The sequence below is a fragment of the Stylophora pistillata genome, chromosome 13, assembly GCF_964205215.1.
Source record: "Stylophora pistillata chromosome 13, jaStyPist1.2, whole genome shotgun sequence".
NCBI lineage: Eukaryota > Metazoa > Cnidaria > Anthozoa > Scleractinia > Pocilloporidae > Stylophora > Stylophora pistillata.
In genome coordinates, this window is record NC_142531.1 from 7,097,792 (window position 1) to 7,115,831 (window position 18,040).

Below are 18,040 nucleotides of genomic sequence, written 5' to 3' on the forward strand. Positions count from 1 at the left end.
CTTATTTTCCGTCTGTGATATTTGTCGTTTTATTTCTCACTTTGAAATTGTTGATAATGGGTAAGGTAAAAGAAAAAGCTTTTAGCTGATAACAGCCAGCGGCACGGAAGGCGCAAACTTTGAGGCGCCTTTGCATGCAGCGCCAACACTGAAAAATTAAAGTAAATTGTGCTAGTAATCAACAGATAAGAGATTTGGCCAAGACAGTACAAATGCAAGCCGCGTAGTTCTCGTTGGTGAGTCTGCGACACAGAAAAGCCGCCATGGGGTACTCGGAGGTTTCCTCAATTGCTTACGCTGCTATGTGTTTGAGCGCGAGCCAGGAAACTGGGACTAGCACAGGAATTCGAAGCTAACCGATAAACGTGTTGTGGAAAAATCACGTGAAACGGCTAACTCATATTTTGATTTCCCTACTACAGTTTTTACGCGGTCCCTTCGCAGTATTAAAACGCTTTCCCAGTTAGGATGTCACAACAAGAAGGAAAAGCCACATACAACATGTCAACCACAAGAGAAAACTTTCTTTGTTTTCTTGTATTTTGCGCGAAATGTTCACCACTAGGGCTTGTATTGATGTACTCACGACCCACTATGACCACGTCCACACACCTAGAACGTAGACATAAGTCTTGATTTTAAAAATATCGAGAATGGCATAGTGGCGGAGGATAAAAATAATCGCCCTATCTTTCGAGACCTTGTTTTGACATACCTCGAGGACACATGTGCATTAAAAGAACTTCATTGTTTTATTTGGTGAATTCCTTTACACCATGATGAGTCCGATTATATAGATTCTCTACCCACACGTTTTTATATTTCCAATATTTTAAGCATGTCTTCCCAAAGCCCCTTCCAAAATGCTTAAGACCAAAGTAACTATAATCTGGTTCCCCTTCGGAAAAACTTGTTTGTACCACAGCTAGCGTTTGACGACGTATTATAGTTTCTGTGAGTAGAGCAATTCATAGGAGATGTTCGAAGTGTCCCTAGCTGTCGTTGAACTGTTTCGTTCTCTGCAGTCTCCGCCATGTTATTTCTTGGTATGTGGTCTTTGATATCCAAATGAGAAAGCCTCTCTGATTGAAAACATAACAAGATGAATAGTGAGATAAAACACTCCAATCAATCTACAATGGAAACACTAGAGTGTAATTTTCAAAAGCTTGCGGAGTAATGGAAGGAGTATTTGGGGGGTTTCAGGTTACCTACGGGTGCTAACTCTGTCGGTGACGAAATCTTGACGCAGATTTTGAAAAAAAAAATTGTGAAATTAAAAGCAAACATTTAAAAATGTTCCAACAATTTCAGGCTCTACTCATAAAGTATTTAATAGTTGTAACTTCAGTTTGGATGAGCGTATTATTGCAAAATGATTACAGATAAGTCTCTACAAAAGTCAATCATATTTAGGAACGGAAAATGATGGAGGGGTCCAAACTTCTCGCAGATAAGAGCGCTCAATGACTAGATTAAGACCTAAGATGAGAACTATTTTCTTAGGTGTAACGGATTTATTACATAAAAGTCGCATAGCTCTAACCTAAAATGTTTCCTTTACACAATGGACAGGTCCTCTTTGCCAGCAACCAACGATCCACGCATTCACAATGGAACTCGTGATCACACTGCAGAGTGCGCACAAGCTGAAAATAATTAAAGTAAGGTTACTATTCCGCAAACATTTACTGCGCAATTCCATAACTTTTTATAGTTCCATTACCCCAGCCATCAATCCAATTAACAAATGGTAAACACCACAGCGTACACTATTGAGTTATGGATGCACGCGGGAGGTTGCTAAGCACGAAAGAAGCGTAAAAGTCGCGCGAGGTTCGCGCGAGGCGATAGCCGAGAGCGACTCTAGCTTCTTGAGTGTTTAGCAAACCTCCCAAGTGCATCCATAACTCAATAGCCACTCACTGTGGCGTTTACCATTTGTTTTATAACACAACATTGATACATTGCAGCAAAAGAGTTTTCTTTTATTTAAGAATCTTACGTGACCAGAAAAAACAAGCGCACGCGGAAAACTAATCTTTGCATTTGGTTACGTCAGCAGCGTGTACCCATGGGCAAATGGTGGACACTGAATTGACCAATCAGAGCGCGCGCTTTACTTTGGCTATGTTATTAAATGATTTAAAGCCTAGAATGAATTAGCAATTTTCTAATGAGTGACACAAAGGAATCCAAGATTGCATTACTTCGCAACGATACAGTGGCGGATCTAGGGGAGGGGCCCGGGGGGCCCGGCCTTCCCCTACTTGGGTAAAAAAAGCAAAGAGAGGAAAAGTCGGTAGGTGTACACACACAACCCCACTCCTCCCTCCTTAGCACAAGGTCTAGGTCTACCTTTGCGATACGTCAGTGTGATCTAAATTAATTGCGCCACTTTCTCAGCCTTTGAAATTCAGAACTAAAACAACAACTTAGGCACCTGCGCTCTATCGCACTTTAGGTCTGTTTTATGCGCTTACTTATAGATCTTTAACCCTGTAAACTCTAACATCAGTATGCAATATTCTCTATACTGTTCTCTGTGAATTTCTTAAGGTGTCGACAAGGAAATTTTGTCTCCCCCCCCCCCCCCCACGGTTAGCTCAATTGGTTAGAGCGCCGGAGTGTGTTGTGCGGGAGGTCGAGGGTTCGAGCCCTGGCCGGACCAATACTCATGGTCTTAAAATAACTGAGGAGCTACCTTTCTATAAGATCAAGAAATGGATAGATATTCTAGTCTTCTCGGATAAGGACGAATAAACTGTAGGCCCCGTCTCCTGCAGGGTTAGGGGTAGGAGACGTTAATTTCCCACGCACGAGATTACTGTGTGGTGGATGTCCTCCCCTGGGGTGGGATGGGGGAGGGTGTTCACAGGGCCCCATTTAAACTAGCTATCTGCTAAACTGGGCTACCCTGTATAAATATTCGTAAATACATACCTACATACATTTAACATTCAAGAACTTCTTTAGTCGGTGCCGATCATTTCCTTTATTCTCCTGACCTTAATGTTTGACTCAGGGGGTGGTATTGTAAAGAGAAATTAGATGCTTGTCACTACGCCGTTGCGATCAGATGGCCTCTCTTCGTTTGACCATCTACACTCAATTGAGAAACATGTTTGACCTCTAGGTATGAAAACATCTTGAGGAGGGAATGAGGGGAGAATAAAATTTTACTGACGGTACTTTCTGGACAAAAAGGGTTATTCTGCTTTATCGATTCCTACCTGGTTATTTTGAAACTCATCTAGACAAACGGCACACACTTCGGAATCTCTCCTCTCCTGTTCAACTTTTGCAATAGCAAAACAAGACGAGTCTCTTAGTCTTCTCCTAAATTTTCTTATCTTTAGTCTCGCTATGGCTTCGACTGCCTCTTGTCTTAACATTTCCTGAAAAAGATCCAAAGGTGAGGAATTTTTTTATTATTACGGTTAAAAAAAAAATTGATTTTTGATTGAAATTGGAAAGCAAGCGTGGATTACATTTTGTTGCTTCACTGCGTTCTTTTATTGATTCAAAAACTTCGCGCCTTCTTCTCTACCAATCATATGTAAAACTGAAATAAGATGCTCCTTTTCCGTTAGCGTTTTCCTATACTCCATGCCTATTACATGCATCCGCCTCTTTGAGTTCGCATCGGTTTCTTCTGACATTCTTCTTTATTCTGATTAGCAGTCGTAATAGTTGCAGTAAATCAAAAGGCACTCTTACAACAATTGTGTGTATGGGAATCGTCAAACCCTCACCTCTTTTTTGGAAATCCAATAATTATGAAGGAACTGGCTAAGCTGGGTCTGTCAAGTCAAGCATAAAAGAGAGTTTGTTACTCTAGTCTTACTCCGGCTTTTTCCAAGTGGAATCTTCCCAGGGCTGCAAATAACGGCCGGTCAACGGACAATATCCGGTCAAAATTGGGTACTGACCAGACAAATCCTTGGTTTGCCGGACATCTTGTCCGGTCCTTTACCGACTCGTTCAAAGAAATTTGAATTTTTAACTGTTTGCTAATCACAAGGGACACAGTCATGTTTCCAAAAGAAAAAAAAACAAACCAATATAAAAGTTGGCAAATTTAGTGGTCGAGAAATTCCCGGCAGTCGCAAATTTCCGCGATGTCATCAAGTCCTGTCGCGACCGCAAATCATCGTGTCTTCCGTTATTTTCTTTACTTTATTTAAGTGTTCCCAGTTAGTAGAGGGTTTTACCTTTGGCTAGATACCATCATTTACTCTTAAATAAAGTGATTGATTGTTTGATCGATTGAATGATCGGAAAGCACCCTCACGAAGAATAATCTTGTTGCATCGAGAATACTCCAAGTAGCATTTGTTGCAAAGTGCAAAAAGCGAGCAAAAGGCCCAAAACCTGGGGAATCCTACCACTCTTTTACTCTAATAAAAATTCACAACTATAACTTTAAAAAAAAGGGCTCTGAGTGTAATATTTAATTATAAGTGATTTTGCCAGATGTAAAGTAAAACGGACAATTGCGGTTGTATCTTGCGTAACCGTTCCACGTACTCAATGCGAGGCTGCTTCTGCAGTAAAGAGTAGTAAAATTATTGACCTGTAATTTTTATTGCCAGACCGACTTGGATTCAGCTGTTTTTTAGTTGTAAAAGGATTACTGTGCAATCTGGGTTCATTATCGCGAGAGTTCGGACTGTTAAAATTTGACCGGCCAAAAACGGGTAGTGTCCGAGCAAAAGCATGTTTGACCGGACAACGTGACCGGCGACTGCCCGTTAGTTATTTTCAGCCTTGCTTCCTGTTTCATCTTGCTTTTCAGAATATTCCTTAAGTACACCGTCACAAAAAAGTTAGTAGGCCTTCTTTACAGTTTCTCTCTTGTCGCCATACTCTGCGTGATAGTGCAACAGTGTTTGCAAATCCTCTCCGTGCTTTTGGTGTCAACATTGGGTGTTGCATCAAACCAACCGCGTAACGATGTCAGTGAAAATCCTTCTTTTCTCTATGAAAGGGAAAGCTAGAAATTCTGTGATTTACATTAACTTACCTTAAAAACTAAAAGACAAAACAACACCGACGCAAAGAACACGGCCGAGCTGGTGAATTGAGAGTTCACTTCCTGAGAATATAGAAAGGAAATGAAAGACTATGTTCAATACAGTTTTCCACTCTATTATTATTTTTTTTATACTTAGCACATTTATATGCAAAATCATAACCCACCGATTAATTATAGCGAGATTCTATTGGCTATTTTATATCACGCGGAACAAAATCACCAGATAGTTATTACCCATAACCCTTATCTTCTTTGATATTTGTCCTCCGATTATTTCCGTTGAAAAGAAACAAAGCCAACGGAAAAAAGCCAGCTTAAAGAGTTTCACTTTTCATCTTTATTACTTTACACTGAACAAAAAGATAAAAAATGAACTCGTTTTGCAAAGTCTAGCGTTAGAGAAGTCAAAAGGCTAATATCAAATGCTGTTCCGGAAGGTATGAAAAAGTCAATAAAATTTGCTGTCAACACGCGATATGAAAATTAATGGGAAGGTTGTAAAATGAATAAACTCCCTTCTGGCTTGCTGGTATGTTGGCTGATAATGTCCTTGGCTGGAAGATTGTCCTTAAAATTTCCCATTTGCGCTCGAAGCTTCGCTTTTCACCCAAGTATTCATTTTTCGCACACGGTCTCAGCCAAGGATATTAACAGCCGACATACCAGCTACCAGAAGGGTTTATATACTGCCGGTTAATATGCAAGTATCATAAAAGCAAGGGGATTCTTGCATAAGTGGGGATACTTACAGGACCCCAAGGACAACAGTGTTACACACTGATGGGTTTTCAATCCTGTATAAAAATTCGTTATTATTATTATTATTATTATTACTTCTCTTGTCAACTCTTAATATTGAATAACGTACAAATGTCAAGCAGTTTACAATTCTCTACCAAGGTCCTAAAATTTGGAACTCTCTCTCTATTTCAGTCACTCGTTCGTCAAACTTTCTCAGCTTTAAAACGAAATTGCAAGAGTTTCTACTTAAATAATCACTGAATTGGCCAAGCCGCACATTCGCAGTACTTTTTCTTTACTTAATTTATTATTGTAAGTGAGATGGCTCTCCCATAAGCCTGGTGGCTTCTTGGGTCTCCTCGCCTTCTAACTGTTATCGCTGTAATTAACTATTTTTTAATTGTTAAAATAAGGCAAATAAAGATGATGATGATGATGAGAGCTGTTCGAGAAATATTCACGTACAAAGGTTTAACGAATATGAAGGTAAAATACAACCATGAAAGGATATTTGAAAGTGGTTTACGATATAAACAGTAATGGCAGTGAACAAGTTACCTCTGTGCTTTTTTCAGGGTTTCCTAGGCAGACCACACCTTCCCATCCACTTGGGCGACCACAGGTAGCCCACAGTGTTAGCGTGGAAAGTAACTGAGGAGAGATAAGAAATTTTATCACAGCTTAAACTTAAAATGGGTGTTGAATCTTCCCGCCTGAATTTGACTGATAACTTAAATTTGAAGTAATTGCAGATTGTTGGCTTTTGTTTGCAAGGGGAAATCTAACAAGTATTGTGCAGCTCTAGAGAGATCAATATTGATCCCATTTTGTTGAGTGAGCATAAATTACTTGCCTTCTGCCATAATCAATGATGCTAAGAGCAGGAAGAATATGTAGTACATAGTTTACTTGTTACAAAGTGAAGGTCTTCATCTAACCTTTAATTCAACCACAGAAGAGTTATAGGAAATCTTTGCTGTAAGCTTTTGTTTTCCACTGAAAACAAAAGTAAATAGCACAGTTATCAAATAAACAAGTACATACTAAAACACACTAATCACACTGGCTCATCAAATTTGTTTTTCATTAAAAAAGCAAAAATGTACCAATTAAAAGTAAACAAACTCATTTAAAATCCAGAGGTTCAGGGGTCCAGAAAGAAATTTTCAAAGGGGAATTCCACAGATGGTGTTATTGTTCTTTGGAAGCATAAGACATAGAGGATATTACATGGCTGCACGGGGATATGAATTTTATCTTCGAGCGTTGAAAGTTGAGAGATACTTTCAGCACGAGAAGATAAAATTCATATCCCCAAGCAGCCATGTAATGTTCTTTTTATTATATAGATACTGATGAAATTTCCACATAAAAGACAACTTTTTTTACTCATTTTCGAAACAGCAATTGGGTAATTATGTTGGTAACCATGGCCACACCAATATCCTCACATGTGAAAGATAAAAATAGTATCTTCACTGTGCACGGTGAAGATATGATTTTTAAGTAAAAGGAGAAATCCTGGTATTTCATCAGTATCTATATAATAAATTGATATATTGCATATCAATTATTTTCAGATGAACCATCTATCCCTGCTCATGCAATCCCACCCATCCCAATCCCACCCATCCCATCCATCCCAATCTCATATGGAAAGCTGACATGTGTAGGGCCGGATGGGTTAACGTTAGTCAGTTGGAAAAAGCTGTCTGGCTCTTGTGCACTTGTATGGCTTTGTTGAAAAAAAAAAAAAAAAAAAAAAAAAAAAACCTAATGTTACCAAAAGGGGGAGACTTCAGTGAACAAAAATGAGAAAAAAAGTCATATTTTTTTATGAATTGCGAGTTTCCTGTTCTTGCTCAAAAAATAAAGGAAAAGTTTTTCTTGCAGAATCTTTCTTGTGGTTTTCCCATTTCTGCCAGTCTATTGAAATTTTAAACACTTAGTCATGGTCACATGTTAAAATGTTTAGTAACTGAGTTTTTTTGGGCTGGATAGGAAGATATTTGGCTCTCACTCGTGATGCACCAATGTCGCTGCACTTAGTCTGTACATCATGAACTTGAACCAAATGTTTTCCTGTCCAGCCCTCCCACTTAGCCAATAGGTACATATTATTTTTCGTACCAAGCAGGGGAATGGTAGAAGGGGGCTGGGGGGGGGGATACTATACTAAGACCCACTAAGCTGTGACTTAACATGAAATGCCATCAAATATGACTCAAGAACTTTATGGAAAAAGCAAAATGTAAATATCAAACAATAGCAGTTTAACAGTTGTTAGACTTACTTTTTGAGTATCTCTAATAATTCAGAAACACTGCTTGTTGCATTTACCATTATGATGGGTCTAGAAAACATCTGAGTCAAGTCAAGCTACAGTAGAAACAGAGAGTTAGGGATGCTTTACATCATCTTTGTCACTTTGTTGACATAAATTTTGCATAAGTGGAGGGAGTCTTGTAGGCTACCTTTCTGTTTCATTTTTTGCATTCTAAAATCGTTTTAACCAAGCTTAATAAGTGTCACTGACACAAATATTGATAGTGCATCTCCTGATTGTCTATCTTTCCATTTAGAACTGTAAACCATCCCCTAATATGAAAACCAGGTATCATACCCAGTGAAATCAGCTGCAGTAAATTTCTGAGTCTTTTACTAATCGAAGAGAAAAACCCAAGTTGCAGTAAAAATAGATATTCAACTTCCTGTGACATTTGTTTCTTCCATGATACAGACATGGTTTCATGCCACTCTGGTTTAAAGATTTAATGAATGTAACAGAGAAGTTACAATTCATAGACCCCCTGTCTAGTGCCTTTATCAGAGGCGATCTAATCACTACAACAAGAGGTCCTTTGATATACTCAGTAATGAGACCTTTGATTCAAGAAGTGACCAAATGCATTTTGGGTTACATGAGGACACATACCTTTCTAAACACTCTGTGATTCAAAGTTATGATGATTATTGCTGAGGCACCCAGTAACATAGCTTTCTTCACCTTAAACAAATCAAAGTTGAGTTGAAGGCCAGAGTTATCATCATCATCATTTATAAGATCAAAATTATATTTGCCATACAATCAAGCTAAACCCAAACCTATGTCTTTCAAAAGCAACCACAACTCATTTTGAAAACTAATTTATAAATTTACTTTAATCCTGTAACTTAATCATAGAGGTACAAATTACTTGATGGTAACGTTGTGATGTTATCCTAAGTTATGCTCAACGTACCGTTAACCATTGACAGGACACTAGGCTATGTCATTATATTGTACATCTTATTGTAGGTTCCGGGCCACATTAATTTAATAGTTTAATGTTGCTCGGTACTTAAAACTCAGATTTCCAAAGAACTTTGCAAGGAAATGTATCATGATATGCCTTTTGCAACTCTAAACTAAAAATTATGGGGGTCGTGAAATTTGTTATGGTATAACTTCAACTTTTAACTAAAATGGAGGGAGTTTCTAAAGGCCTAAAAAGCAGCTATGGAAATTTTTTCTTTTATAGCCCCATAGCATTTCTGTGGAAAAATGGAAAAGCACAGTAGCATCTTTCATTCAAAGAATTAGGGCTGCAAATGAATGAAACTGTTTTGGGCCACTTTTATCACCCTTCGAAACATAAACAAGGAATAATAATGATGATAATGATAATAAATAGTAATATCATATAAGTGAGGCTGATAAGAGAATGACTAGTGTCTCCTAGCTTTTTTTGAAAAAAGAAAAAACCAAAAACAAAAACAAAAAAATACTGGAAGCTTGGATTTGGCCAGAATGTTAACAGTACCCTTTCTAAGACAGGACAAAACTTGGATCCACGAGCATTGTAATATTCCAAGACAGGAATGTGAATAACACCAATCCAGCTCTGTGTTTCATCTGCTTGAAGGCTTTGAGATTCATCAATTTGATCTTGGTCAGAATCATCTGGATCACAAGCATCAATCTAGACAAAGTCAGTGGAAATTTTTCAAGATAAATATGCATTTAATATTTTTCCCAAATCATTACTAATTCATTAATGCTGTCTTTATCTATTTAAAAAATAGCTTCCATGTTACTATGCATCTGTTAAGAAATAGATCACACATGTTGTCAAGAAGTGGTACAAAAGGCACAGTAATCTCTTGCTACAGTTGAATCTCTATTATCTGGACTCCTTGGGACTAGATGAAATAGTCTGTATAATCAAGGGTTCAGATAATCAAGAATATAAATATTGGTGAGGAACAAAAACTGACAAAATTAGTCATAAATTTGCAGACCGAGCCAATAGTGGGTGAAAGTTCACTTATAACAAAGCAACTCTAAGCCAATCAGGCCTCACTCGAATGTTCTTCATTGGTTATGATGTGTGCAAGGGCTGCTTTTACTTTTTGAAAGCAAAACAAACTCACCTTTACTTCACTTTTCAATGCTGTAGTTTTAAAAAGAATCTGGTTGTGGATCTTGATCATGACTAATAAATATTTATGACAAAATTGGGACAAGAGGAAAAGTCTGGATAATCGAAAAATCCCTCGATAATCGAGGGAATAAATTTTGTTGAATTTCTGATTTCATCAGGATGGTTACCTGGACAACAGAAAAAACCTTAAAAATTGAATCAGCTTTCAAAAAGTACACTCATTTAAAAGGAGGAAAAAATTCAAGATATTTGCCACAATCAATTGGTTGTCCATGGTTTCTTAATTTTCCCTTTGAAATTTGAATTTTGTTACTGACAACTTCGTTGAAATCTATAATATCAGTGACGATAAGTGAAAGATTATTGTTGCTCACCCATTACACACCTTGTTACTGAATTTTATGGATTTCCCAAATGAAAGTCTTTACATTTTATCGACTTGATCGATGCTGGTCCCGCAATGACAAAGTAAATAACACCAACTAGCTGTGCAATTTTATATAGATATATTAGTTATTAAAAACTTCATTGATCTGACCTTCCCTTGGGATTAAATCATGCCGGCGAGCTTGGAAATCTATTTAAACACTACCAAGAGTTATCGCTTTGAGTTAACTTACTTCATTTAACTCTCCTTCGACCTGTTTTATCGCTCCAATTCTGGCAAACTTGCCGACAACATTTGCGACCGAGCTATTTAGCCCGTCTTCACTTTGGCTCATTACATCGATAAATGCCTCGTCAACTTCACCTAAAACCAGTCCTGTGAAGCAAAGAACGTGTAGAAAACAATGCAGGAATTTGGATAATGAAACTTGCAGTGAAAACATTGCAAACTCGGTAATTATGTAAGTCAAATCTCAATCCATTTCATTCGCCATATTCTAGATGTTTTTGTTTATCTCCGAGCAGGCTCAGTATGAATATGTTTTTCAGCGGTTTTTCATTGGCTGGAATGGTTTGTGGAATATAAAAACTGGACGCAGATGTGAACGCGGGTCTTGGATTGGACTAAATGTGGAGAGAGAAATAGCGTTGTTTTCTTCTAGAAATGACTTACAGCTTAGTTGGGCGAGCAGCATTTTTTTGAAAGCCTAATTGATAAGAGTGAGCGACAGAACATCAATACTAATTGATGTACGTAAATACGTTTTGTACGTAAATACGTTTTGTACGTAAAAACGTTTTGCTCGCAACTACGTTTTGTGTTAAAATTGGAATCAGTGCCTCGACCTCACTGGAAAATTTGACATGTTAATCCACTTTTAAGATAGAAGAGCAAATTTGAAACCAACGGAATTCTTTAGTTTTTCTCTTAAAGTTCAACTTCTTCCATAGCTGTCTCTAATGTCTGCCTATATCTAATTTTTGTTAAGACTGATGTAATAAGCACTCGCTGGTGAACCAATGCACTTGGCACTTGCACCTTTTGCAACTTTATTTTTATGTTCATATGTATTTAGTGACTGTCAAAAGTTTCTTTTCTGAAAAATGACGGACAAACCATTTTGTGACAAGAACAAAGGTCAACAAAGGTGATAACTGAATTATCAACCTTCCTAAGGCCCCTCCCTACCTAAAAAATGAGTCCCTGGTGACTCATTTGCACTCGCACACAAAAAAGATAAAACCATTTAAATCTAATTTTCAGTATATACTTACATTGCACCTCCAAAATTGGCAAAATTGCCTTGTGCACAATATTTGATATGATTTAATCTAGAAATGCCTTCCCCTTTTATAATTGTTTGTTCCCACATTTATCATTCACAACAAAAATTGGTTTTCTATAGTCTCACTGAAATTCTAATAAGAGAACATTTCGAAATACATTTGATAATAAATATTAGAAGAATAACACTACGACGTTTCGAAGTCATGTTGACCCCATTATCAACTAGGGGTGTTAGTTGTAGTTTCGAGATTAAAAACAAACAAAGGTGATAGAGTACATTAGAATAATAAGTGTTTCATTGTCATTGGTGTTTGACATGTCAGTGCGTGCAGTATATGTTTAAATAAATACTTTTGCACATATTGAGTCTGACTGTGTGTTTAACTTCGGTTTCTGTTCACAAATAAATAGCATTTCCTGAATTAGACAGTCCAGTTTTCCTCGGCATTTCTTAAGAATGGAGAACATTTCGGCTAGGTCATTGAACGCTACACCATGGACTTCCTTCTGAAATTTCATAGTTTTATTCTTCTAATACTCACTGAAATTTAACCCAAGACTAATCGTACATTCATTAACTTTGTGGCTGGTCTTTCAGAAGTTCAGTTGGATTTTTACCATAATTTCAATTTCTTCTTTTGCTACTGTTCTTGTTATCAGCAAAGTTTAATCCTCAAATTTTACTTGAAAACTCTCCCTGAGTGCATAAATTTACTTATTTGGTGGCTAGGATGGTGAAACAAACAACAATTTAATGTATACTTGGAAAAAAATCTGAGTCCCAGATGGGATTTGAACCCATGACCCTCCATGATCTAGACTAGATCAAGGTGGGTTGTGGGTTCAAATCCCATCTGGGACTCGGATTTTTTTCCGAGTATACATTAAATTGTTGTTTGTTTAGTCTATATATGCTCACTTTGGAGGTTGGTTGGCTAGGATGGCCCAGTTAAAATGTTCCAATAAAAAATGAACAGCAAGTAGGTGAGATCTCAATACAAAATAACAAGGTTCCACAATCGATCCCCACTCTCAAGTGAAAGAATATATGTTTTTCATAAGAGAGAATCTATCAAGTTGAAAACTCAGGGCTTACACTGGAAAGAGCAACACAGTAGTATTGCTTAATGTGCTCAAAGGTACCCATGAGAAACCTTTTTTGATTACAGTTATTTTTCCAGGATTTTTTTCCATTTGATAATATGAGTCCAGTATTTCTGTGGAATTAAGAGTAGGTAATTTAGGTCTGTGCCTTAACCCTTTAACTTCCAAGATCTGATTGTTAATTCTCCCCTCTGGCTGCTACATATTTCCTTGTAAGTTAGTTATGAGAATTTGATGTTAGATCAAGAGAAAAGCTTCTGGCTGATAAGTTTGAGTACTTCATCACCTGTTTGCTGGATAATGTGTGGATTTTATAAGGAGAAATTACTGTTCACTACTTGTGGAAGTTGAAGAGTTAGGGACTCTCAAAGCCAGAGTCAGCCACTGTTATATTGCCAGATGGACTGCTTGATGGACTGCGTGCATTTTGAAATTTCTTCAGCAGTTCCATGTTGAACAAAGAATAGTTTTCCTCTTGTGCACCATCACTTTCTTTCCTTCTTGCCTTGGACAGTTGATAGGGAGAATCATCCGAAGAACTGACAAGGGTAAAGGACATTGAATTAGAGGTGAATTAAGGTTTCATTAAATAATATGGGATGGTTATTTAAATTATATTAATTTCATGATTTTGATGGTGATCTTCAGTGACTTACTGAATCCTTACAAGTAAAGTGCAGTTGTCTCGCTTTGCAACATGATTATAACTTGGAGTAAAAATGTCAGTACTTGTTTCCACTTGTGAAATGTCTGCAGTTTTGTCTACAGTTCTTGCCCAACTCACCTTCTAGTAGCTTTCAAACTATTTCTGGCAGCTGCAATGTCCTTCTGCTCTATCACTGAAGTTTTCATTGACTGTATGCTTGCATTGTTGCTGTAGAAATAAATTGAAATATAAACTGCAAGTTATGATAAGTTAGCCAACAAACTCATGTACAACTTCTCACAATTCTAGAATGCATAATCAAGGGCAATTAAAAAGGAACTGACATGACGACAATCAAGTTCATTTTATTTTGCGACGAATAAACAGTAGTCACCTTTAAACTTTGTGGAGGCACAGTAGTCTCATGGTTAGTGCGCTCGACTCCAGATCGAGTGGCCCAGGTTCGAGCCCTGGCTTGGGACATTGTGTTGTGTTCTTGGGCAAGACACTTAGTTTGTTCTCACAGTGCCTCTCTTCACCCAGGTGTATTAAATGGGTACTGGCAAATTTAATGCTGGGGGGGGTAACCCTGCGATGGACTAGCATCCCATCCAGGGGAGGTAGAATTACTCCTAGCTGCTTCATGTTACAGAAACCAGAGTTAAGCGCCGGCCAGATGGGCCACATGGCTTGTAAGTAGGCTTTACCTTACCTACCTTTATACTTAACTCAGTCAGGAATTTACCCTTAACACACACAAAAAAGCTTCTCCTCAAGGAATATCTTTTGAATTAAAACAACTGTTAATAAAACATCAATTTTGAAACACCAAGAACCCAAACAGTTAAAGAAACTGCCAAATGTAAACAGCTTTAATCTCCCACAAATTTTGTGTAAAGATGCATTTTGTTATCATTTTCACCAATGGTTTATATCCTCTTTTAACTTTTTGACCTCTAAGAGTGACCAGCATCTAATTTCTCCTTACAATATCACCCACGAATCACACATTAATGTCATGAGAGTAAAGGAAATGATCACCAACTTAACAAGCTCTTGATTGTTAAACAAATTCTCCTTGTCCTCACCCAAAGAAATGTATATAGAACAGTATGGAGAATATGCAAACTGATGTTAGGGTGTAAAGGGTTAAATACTTGAAATCCCTCAATGAAATGGGAATTTGTTGGTGGCTTAGGGCTGTGGTCTAGCAGTGCCTGGTGGCCCCTGGTGCCTTACTTTCACTCATGGGCGACTTCAGGATTTTAGTTGTTTCACACAAAAACATATGCTGGGCACCTGTATTTCAAAGTTTCAGAGCAACAAGCTCCCTTCACTTTTTCTTAGAGCACAGCCTTAGTGGCCATACATGCATGTGGCTTAATTTTGTGAGACACTTTGTTTAAAGTGTACATCATAATCCCTAAGTCTGTCAAGATTAGATCAGCAGGATGGACACTTGTGATCTTTAATAACTAAACTCTAAAATTATTTTAAATTAGCACACCAAGTGATAATTGCACTAAGGCATGCTAGTTAAAATCTATACTTGGATTATTGCATCCCAAATGTATAACATATTTCATATACATTTTAGAAGTAGACATCTATATTTATACAGGATAGCCCCTTCAGTGTAGTAAACACTGGTATCAATGGGGGTCCTGTTAACCACCCATCCCACCCCGGGGAAGGACATCCATCACACAGTAATCTCGTGCCTGGGAAATTAACATCTCCTGCCCTAACCCTGCAGGAGACGGGACCTCCATTTATTTGTCCCTATCCGAGAAGACTAGAATATCTAACCATTTCTTGATGTTATAGAAAGGTAACATATTCTTCTCAATTATTTTAAGACCTTGAGTGTTGGTCCAGCCGAGGCTCGAACCCTCGACCTCCCACACAACAGTCCGGCGCTCTATCCATTGAGCTGACCGGGAGGCGGTTAATTATTAGACCTAATAGTTATTTGTCAAATAACTAGTAGGTTAAATATTAAACCTACTAGTTATTTGTCAAATTTTTACTTCTTAAATTCCCTTACCTTATAGATGTGTTTAATATAATATACAGTATTTCATGAAAAAAGTACTGAATTAAATTTGTAATTGCAAAAAAAAAAAATTGTTGAGTGGAGAGAATATAGTGCAGGTTGCAAGCACAATGCACATACTTGACATTATTCTCTTTGTATTCTGATGATGCAGGCTTGGTTTGCTCAGAGGTTTTGTCATGAAGTTTCCTCCTTGGTGAGACATCCCTTATTGCCTGCAAGAGTCTTCTTTCATGACTAAATGTTCCCGAGGGTGTTCCAGGAAAATATGACTTTTTAACTCTATGAAGAGATTATCAGGTGAAAGAGAAATTTATAAACTTGAGTCTGGTATTAAATGCATCACTCTACTTGATTATTTTCATGGCCGGTGTATTCACAACCTTACTTAAGGTCTTTCATTTTCATTTTTTCATTTCGTTTTCATTTTTTCATTTTGCATTGTTAAATATCCTATCCATTACCCCTCATAAATAAACTGCATTTTGGGTCCTTTGTCCTTTGTACTGTCACTGTAACTTTCTCAAATTATGAAAAATAAGTCAAATTGATTTCATAGTATTTAACATGGAAGTGACTAACATATAACTTCTTGTACTATCAACATGGCACAATTCTGTAACAGATGACAAGAATGGGTAAACTTGGCAGTAGAAAGGAGTTATTTTGATGCAAAATCAAATTCTCATAACAAATCGTCAAGAGAATATTGGGCCGGCAGAAGGGAGATATTCTAATCAGATCTACCGGTAGTTACTTTTTAAATTACCTGCCAGGGGTGTTTAGGATGACTGGAGAAATCAACTCCTGTGAAGTTGCAGACTAAAATTAAAACAAAAACATTATTTGATCATTAGTCTCACTGGTTCTCTAAAAAATAGGAGAACCCAGAGTTTATCTGTACCAATAAGAAATAGAATGAATAAAATGTCCATCTGGAAAGTCACAGAAATCTACAAGTTACAGTCTCAATTTCAAGGCTTGGGAAGTCATGGAAGCTCATAATGCACCAGCAAAGAAAAAAATGCATTCATTAAATGATTATTTCCACATTATTTTGGGAACAACATTGTGACTGTAGGTCATGGAAAACACCATAAACATTCTGAAAAGTAACAGAATTTTATGGTTTTGAAAGAGGACAAGAGTTGGAGGATTCTTGATTATATCTTTAATGGCTGAGGAAAGTAAAGTGTAAAATATTTTTGCCTTACCATATTAATGACAGGAGGTGGTGGTGGGGGAGGGGGTGGGGGGGCACTTGGTGTTGGTCTTCTGGGAGTGCTTGAGGCCAAAGGATCTTGAAGTTTTCTTTTTTCTGCCAGCCTTCTGGAGAACCTGACACCTGTCTTCTTGCCATCTTTACAAAGGTTAAAGAAATACGGATCATGATTTTTACGTTTCTAGAGGAAATTATTTCCAAGAGCTTCACATGAAATTGTAATATCGAGGAATTAATCTATAGATTAATCAATCATTATCCTAAGTACCATATTGGATCCTATATTTTTTTAACATCCTTTGACTTGGAAAAAGGCATAGCTACTTGGCACCATCATTCAGATTATAACATATATATCATTCATATTTGCTGTATCTATTAAGCTTACTGCCCTCCTTCTTTAAACAAACTATCTATTGCTTATATTCAATCAATCACTCAAAAATGTTTCACATACTCGCACTCACTATTAATTCATTTAACCAGTCATTAAATCAAAGACCCTTTACTTAACATAAACGTTGAAGACAAAAAATTGGTTCGATTAATGGACCATTTTATTATCATATTTAATTGACATTTTTGATTCCATAAGAAGTATTACTTATCGACTTTAAAGAGCAATGATTTGCGAACCTTGTCCATAGTCATAAGCGGAAGCCATTTCCCGCTTTAAATTTTCGAGGTCTTCTTGACACTGTTCAGCGGGAAAGTATTTCTCTAAGTACCCATCTTGTAGTTTGTTCATCATCTTTACTTTCATGAACTGCAGCAACTTTAGATTGTCTGCTTTCTTTCGTCGCACGATCTTGTAATATTCGTCCGGGTTTGAGTCAAGATGGTTCATCAATTCATGCAAAGCAGCCTGCGTAGTGTTTGCTGAGTGCTGATCATATTCTTCAAGTGGAATTTGTTGGCAAAATCCTACTGGTAAAGGAGATGGCTGATCGAATTCCTCTAGAATCTCGGCCATCGAAAAAAAAAAAAGAACAAATTGTAAACTATCAACGAATTTTCGTTCCGCGTGTTTTGATTTCGAAAAATTGCGCTTTTAACCTCGCTCCCATGTAAGTCCAACACGCAATGTTGTCTTGGCACGAACCAATCAAAACTCAGATAGCTATGTTCAGACGG

At 37.4% G+C, this 18,040-nt stretch overlaps 2 protein-coding genes across 2 annotated transcripts; both read right to left on the minus strand.

Annotated features, from left to right (window-relative positions):
• Nucleotides 1-729: 729 nt before the first annotated feature.
• Nucleotides 730-11,114, minus strand: LOC111332099 (RING finger protein 215). The gene is made up of 11 exons (XM_088742954.1): nucleotides 10,824-11,114; nucleotides 9,583-9,741; nucleotides 8,715-8,786; nucleotides 8,073-8,158; nucleotides 6,718-6,775; nucleotides 6,338-6,430; nucleotides 5,027-5,098; nucleotides 3,756-3,803; nucleotides 3,234-3,398; nucleotides 1,547-1,649; nucleotides 730-1,082 (listed from the first exon to the last, which is right to left on the minus strand). Exons 1-11 carry the CDS (start codon nucleotides 11,031-11,033, stop codon nucleotides 883-885), a joined length of 1,266 nt encoding a protein of 421 aa, XP_088599080.1. The 5' UTR covers nucleotides 11,034-11,114; the 3' UTR covers nucleotides 730-882.
• A 728-nt stretch (nucleotides 11,115-11,842) lies between these two features.
• LOC111332084 (uncharacterized) lies at nucleotides 11,843-17,966 on the minus strand. Its single transcript, XM_022937347.2, has 6 exons — nucleotides 17,543-17,966; nucleotides 16,899-17,044; nucleotides 16,454-16,506; nucleotides 15,805-15,966; nucleotides 13,767-13,856; nucleotides 11,843-13,521 (listed from the first exon to the last, which is right to left on the minus strand). Exons 1-6 carry the CDS (start codon nucleotides 17,877-17,879, stop codon nucleotides 13,338-13,340), a joined length of 972 nt encoding a protein of 323 aa, XP_022793082.2. The 5' UTR covers nucleotides 17,880-17,966; the 3' UTR covers nucleotides 11,843-13,337.
• Between the last annotated feature and the right edge of the window lie 74 nt (nucleotides 17,967-18,040).